At 43.6% G+C, this 6,410-nt stretch overlaps 1 protein-coding gene across 1 annotated transcript in view; it reads left to right on the top strand.

Moving 5' to 3' along the window:
- Cenpo (centromere protein O) overlaps positions 1–6,159 on the top strand; it is a 36,155-nt gene extending 29,996 nt beyond the window's left edge. Inside the window, exons 4-7 of the mRNA XM_004627554.2 lie at positions 2,950–3,067; positions 3,787–4,046; positions 4,541–4,709; positions 5,866–6,159. Coding sequence (XP_004627611.1) covers positions 2,950–3,067; positions 3,787–4,046; positions 4,541–4,709; positions 5,866–5,999 — 681 coding nt within the window. The 3' untranslated portion in view covers positions 6,000–6,159. The remainder of the gene's footprint in view (positions 1–2,949; positions 3,068–3,786; positions 4,047–4,540; positions 4,710–5,865) is intronic.
- Positions 6,160–6,410: the final 251 nt, after the last annotated feature.

Raw genomic sequence — 6,410 nt, 5'->3', positions numbered from 1 at the left:
CCAGGGAAGTGCTTATTCCACTGAGCCATCTCCCTGACCCCCTGTTCCTTCTCTTTGTCATTTTGTATATATCACTGTCTTCTGACCTTTGGTGTAGAGCGTAGATAGAGTTACTACCTTAGCACCAGTCTGGACCTACGAAGTTCAGATTCCTTTAGGTGGGTGTTGTTTTGGATGTGGCTGCTGTGCTCCACTTCTTTCTGCTGAAGCTGTTAGAGTTGAGCCCTTTGTGTGTCTCTGGCAAGATGTTCTGCTCCTGAATCAGCTGGGTGGGTCTTGCTTCTAGCCTCTTTGCAGGGAGTTCTGCTGAAGGGTTCTGCGTTGGGCCTGCACTGTGGGTCAAATGAGGATCCGTGGGCCCTGGGTCATCTCACTCACTGGCCGGGCCTGCACTCCTGTTGTATTCAGGATTCCGCGGACCCCGGTCTAGTCTCACTCACTTGCCACGCCTGGGCTCTGGGTCTATTCAGGATCCCATAGCCCCGGGTCGACTCACTCACTCACTGGGCCTGGGCTCCTGGTTTATTCAGAATCTGCAGGCCCCAAGTCATCTCAGTCGCTGGACCTGGGCTCTGGGTTTGTTCAGGATCCCACGGGCCCCAGGTCGTCTCACTCACTCACCAGGCCTACGCTCTCTCAATTTTGTATTATACAATGTGGCCAGTTTTCTTTCTTTATTCTGTTTGGTGTTTGTAAAACCTTCTTTTATAAATAGGGTCTTGCTGAAGAATAGGTTAGTCTGAAGTTGCGGCAGTTCCCTTGCCTATGCCTTCTGAATCCTGGATTGATAGGCAAGTGCCACCAGACCTGGCAGTAGATCTTCTTAAATTATTGCTTGATATTTTTCATCTATTTTGGAAAATGTGGCCACTCTTTAAATAGTGCATCTGTCTTGTTCTTTATGTACCCTTGGTGGCTCCTATGTATTTTTTGTTCCTATGACCTGTATCTTTGCTAATTTTCTTATCTCTACTTCATATCTGTTCTCATCTTTAATTTAGATACACTTGTGTTTTCTGGCTGGTTGGCTGTTTTGGGGGTATTCCTTGGGATTGAATTAAGTGTATTTTAATTATTTTTAAATGTATTTGGTACAGGGTCTCACTACTCAGCTCAGACTTGTAGTGATTCTCCTGTGCTCAGCCTCCCTAGCATTAGGGTTATAGGTGTGCACCACCATGCCCAGTCTCTGTGGCCAGCTCATCATGCCCAGTGGCAGGGCTGGCACAGCATGGGGGATTGAATCCTGGTCCCTGTGTTTGCCTAAGCAGGTGCTCACTACTCTCCCTGAGTAGTGAGACCATGTACCAAATACATTTAAAAATAATTAAATTGGCTGAAAATGTAGCTTATAATGCCCTTAATTCAATCCCAAGGAATTCCCCCAAAACAGTCAACCAGCCAGAAAACACAAGTGTATCTAAATTAAAGATGAGAACAGATATGAAGTAAAGAGATAAGAAAATTAGCAAAGATACAGGTCATAGGAACAAAAATACACATGAGCCACCAAGGGTACATAAAGTCTGCTGAGCTATCTCACCGGCCTTCATTTTAATTATTTTGATATTAGGTTTTTACTAAGTTGCCCTGTCTGGTCTTGAATTTGGCAATCCTTCTGCCTCAGCGTCCCACGTAGCTTGTAGGATTACAGTTGTGTGCCACCATGCCCAGCCTGTTGCATCGACTAAATTTATAATTTTCATTACTGTGTTTTTTGATTCTAGATTTCCACTTGATTCATAAGAGTTCAGCTATAGTTGACCTAATTCAGATAAGTAATTTCCTTAAATCTGCCTTCTTTTCTCTTAAGATTTTCAGTTATCTTTCCTCTTTTTTAGTAGGCCTGATAATTTTCCTTTGATTCAGTGAGGATTGTATATGAAAAAATACAGAGGCTCTGAGTGGCATTATCTTCCTTTCAAGGGAGTTTAGTATTTCTGCAGGCATATAGTAGGTGAGCATACCATCTTCGTCCCACTGTGGTAGTCTAGTTCCCATTTTCCCTTCTCCTGAGGTATAGCCTTTTTTCAGGTGTAGCTCTCCAAGATCTGAAAGTGTGCTGGGGACAAGTCTGTTAAAGCTGCTCTTCCTAATCTTTTGTCTGCCAGAATTTCTGCTTAGCTTTTCTTTTCTTTTTTTCTTCTGCTTAGCTTTTCACTGTTGAAGATTTTAGTATAGCTACCTCGTCCCCAGTCACACGGGTGAAGTATAGGAATTTATAAATACCAGGAGAGCAAATCGTACACAGGCCAGGCTCCCTTTTCTGTGGGATTTTATTCTATAGAAAGGCTGCTTTGGTCACATTGGTCTCCAGTTTTTGTTTTCATAGACAATGAAACTGCTATGAAGTATAGCCTGCTTCCTGCACAGCATCTAGACAACAAATCACCAGGTGCTGGGAGGGACTCAGCATATGGAGAGCCAGCTTACTTCAGAGTATTTACCTTGCACTTTAGTCTTGGCTATCGGGGTGTTCTCTTATACTCTTAGGCCATCTTCTGCCTGCTTGCTTATTTTTGGTATTTTCCCAGTTGTGAATTGTTCTCAGGGGGAAGGTCAGCCTAATACTGTCTATAGGGCCAGAGCTAGAAATGCAGGTCTAGAGTCCTGTACTTGAAACCCTTCACGGTCCAACCAGAGCAGCTTTCCCAGCTCACCTCTTCATAGCCATCCGTTTTGCACACCCTGTGCTCATCCTAGAGTTTCTCTTTCCTCCTACAATCCTTTCTCAGTCCCCACCAGAACTAATTGTTCAGTTAGTGGCTTTCACTCTGATATCTGGTGCATGACCCACAACAGTTCATAGCACCAGCTGGATGGCTAGGGTTATACTAATTTCTATGATACAATAGAAAACACTCTACATTTTGCTTTATCCAGTCAGGGAGGCCAGGGGCTTTGTAGTGCACCCTCTGTACCCACTTTGATTGGCTGCTTGTCTTGCAGGGTAAAGTGTTTTCTGCCAATGTAGCGTCTGACCCAACAGTGGAGATCGGAGAGCAAGAAGTTTTGGAAAGGAAACAGGAAAGCATGAAAGCCATTCTGCAGGCATATCATTTTACAGGTACAGTGTTTTTCTGAGCTGATTCATCTAGTCAGTTATTTACAATGGTTTGTTAGACTGGACTTATTTCATGAGAAATTCTTTTGCATCCCTTACACACAGTATAGCACACAGTTTGCAGACATCTTTCCCTACGATTTTGTACAGGTCACTTTGTACAGCAGATCAGTTGGTGGGCAGCTCACACTGTTCATTTTAGCAACTCAGCATGTGCTAGACCCTGTGCCAGAATTTCCTTTACTGTTGGCCTGCTTTATGTTACTGAGCAAATAGAACTCCTCAAATCGCTGTTTCAGCATAAACAGAAATTTTTTCTATTTATGCCACAAGGAGGATCATAGAAAGAATTGGTGCTGTTACAAGTAGATACAAATGGTTATACTGAAGTTTTCCATGTTTGTTTCTTTACTAACTTGATATTTAGGGTGTCCTTTTCTTTTTTGCTATCCTTCCATTTGTTTATTTTTTCGAGGCTTGAGGAGGAGGTTGGATAGGGTCTCACTGTGTAGTTCAGGCTAGCCTTAAATTCACAGTGATCACAGGCATGTGCCACCATACCCGGCCCTTCCATAATTGAAGCAGCTCAGTCTCAGTGTAAGTCTCAGTCAAGAGGAAACATCTTAATTCTCACTCATTAACCTTGTATGAGCTTCAGGGATGCTTGGGTGAGTCAGGTGCCTTTTCCTAGCATCTGCTGAGAGGTACTGTCTTACCCTTAGGACTCAGTGGTAAACTGACCAGCCGCGGTGTGTGTATTTGCATCAGCACTGCTTTTGAGGGGAACCTGCTGGATTCCTACTTTGTGGACCTTGTCATACAGAAACCACTGTGGATCCATCATCACTCCATTCCAGTCTTCATTCCTCTAGAAAAGATAGCTGCAAAATACCTACAGACTGACATTCAGCACTTCCTGTTCAGTCTGTGTGAGTGCCTAAATGCTTACTCTGGGAGAAAGTACCAGGCAGATCGACTTCAGGTATTTATCTAGGATCTTACATACCTCATTTTATAGGCCAATGTAGATGTAAAAGAAAAAGAGACACATTGTCTTTTTGCATTTTAAATTTTTTGTTGTATTGTGGGGGGTTGGGGAGCAGCACTGCCGAGTTACAGCTATAGCACCCCAAACCCTTTTCTGAGATGGGGTTTTTGCTGAGATTATGTGGGCACATTACTGTGTTGCTTTTTTTTTTTTTTTTAAGGTGGTACTAGGGGTCAAACCCAGGGGCTCTAAAACTGAGCTATATTCCCAGCCCTTGCTGAGACAGTTTTGCTGAATTGCCCAAGCTGGTCTCAAACTTGTACTTAGCCTCACAGGCATGTACCACCATGCCTGGTTTTTCTGTTCCATATTTATTTCTCTGAAATTTAAAAAGCCCCTCTTTGTAGGTATGTTTGAGGTGTCAGAATTACTTTGCATTGCCTTTGGAGTGATCGTCTTTTATACTGGGTTTGCCTCTCTCCCAATAGAGTGACTTTGCAACCTTTTTAACTGGACCCTTGCAAAGAAACTCCCTGTGCAACTTGCTGTCATTTACTTACAAAGTTGATCTTACGGGTCAGTCCTCGTTTTGTGCCAGATTGCTGTATGAGGACCTCACTGCGACTCTTCCAACTGACATCACTGTTACATATCAAGGTAAGAGGAAGGAAGCCAGGGTGAAGAAGTCCTGTACTATGCTTTACTTTTATCAGCTTGAGCAAACAGATAAATAGGTAATATCTATCTAGTGAACCCTTGGAGAGTTTCTGTTTATATACCATAAACTTACTCATTAACATACAAAGACTACTTTGTTGGCTACCAATGTTTTCTTTCCTTTGTGTAAATGGTATAGTCTTAGTACCCCTGCCTCTACCCATGTTCCTTCAGTTTATGATTTATGTTAATGAGACCTCCTCTTGGAGGAAGACAGCTAAGGCTGAGTCACAGATTCACTATGATGGAGCCAAAGGCCTCATTCTGCAGTGACACCAAATGGATTTACACATCAGAAGGTGCTTGGTTTTCGAGTCTTTTTTTTTTTTTTTTTTTTTTTTTTTTTTAAGGGAAGGGTCTACAGGGTATTCAGGGTCTTGCTACTAGATCAGACTCGTAGTGATCTGCCTGTTTACAGCCTCCCAAGTGCTGGGATTACAGATGTGCACCACCACACCCAGTCTCAGTTGTCATCTCAGCATGCCCCAGGGGCGGGGCCAGCAGGGTTGAGTCTGTTTTCCAAATGGAAATTTTTCACAATTGCCCAAGAGAACTTTTTGTCAACTTCTTTCAGTTAGATCTGTCACAGTATGATTCATAATTACAAAACTTTGGATAAAACTGGTCTAGTGAAATAGTTCAGTGGTCTAAAGCGCCTGCTTAGGCAAGTGCACAGGGACCATGGTTCTTTCTTTTTTTTTTTCCGGAACCGAGGATTGAACTCAGGCCCTTGGGCTTGCTAGGCTAGCGCTTATTCTACTGAGCCATCTCCCCGGCCCTTGGACCATGGTTCAATCCCTGGCATCACATGGTGTGCCAGTCCCACGCCTAGGGTGTGCTGAGCCGGCCACAATAAAAAAAAAATGGGTAAAATGTTCCTAAGAGTCAGAAATTCTGAAACTTCGACAAGTCTCACACCTTAGATTTCTCTGGGTAGAATGTGCTTTAAGTGTCTAGGCTAAAAATTACATTGGTCTCATAAGGGGCAGCCTCTTTTAGCTCTCTCTAGACAAAAAAAAAGCGATGAGTCCAGAGTAGTGATGATCCAGGTTCTTATTCCTCCTGGTGCACTCAGATGAACAGAATCTCTCTTTAGAGTCAGAAGCACTGTCTGCTTTGTGGGAAGAGCAGCGAGTGTCCCATGAAGGATTGTTCCGCACAAAGCCCCTGCATCACGTGTTTGCTTCATTTGCAAGAGAAGAAGCGCTAGGTTTGAGCCTGGCCTCCTGAAATGCTGTTTCTGTTGGGGCCAGCCGTAGAACTGCAAGCTGCTGAGAGGACATGCTTGGTGTTGGCACATCTGGCCACGGCAACATCTACTGCTTCATCAAGACGAGTAACCTTGAATCCACAGACCTTGAGATTTGGAGTTTTCCATGATTGCCTGGTCCCATGTTATAATGGAATAAGCATTTTTTTTTTTTGGTTCCTCGAATGCCTTCAGGGCACTTTTGGCCAGGGGGAGAGTTGTGAGGTTCGAACTCCAGCAACCTGAGGCTGACAGCTTTTTGGTCCCATGTTATAATGCTCAAGATCATGTTTTTGGTTTTTTTTTTTTTTTTTTTTTTTGGCAGAACCAGGGATTGAACTCAGGCCCTTGTGCTTGCCAGGCAAGCACTTATTCTACTGAGCCATCTCCCT

This window comes from Octodon degus, unplaced genomic scaffold (assembly GCF_000260255.1).
Source record: "Octodon degus isolate 3935 unplaced genomic scaffold, OctDeg1.0 scaffold00019, whole genome shotgun sequence".
NCBI classification, from domain to species: Eukaryota; Metazoa; Chordata; class Mammalia; order Rodentia; family Octodontidae; genus Octodon; species Octodon degus.
The sequence above is the reverse complement of the archived record's forward strand: the minus strand, read 5'-3'. Positions and strand labels throughout refer to the sequence as shown.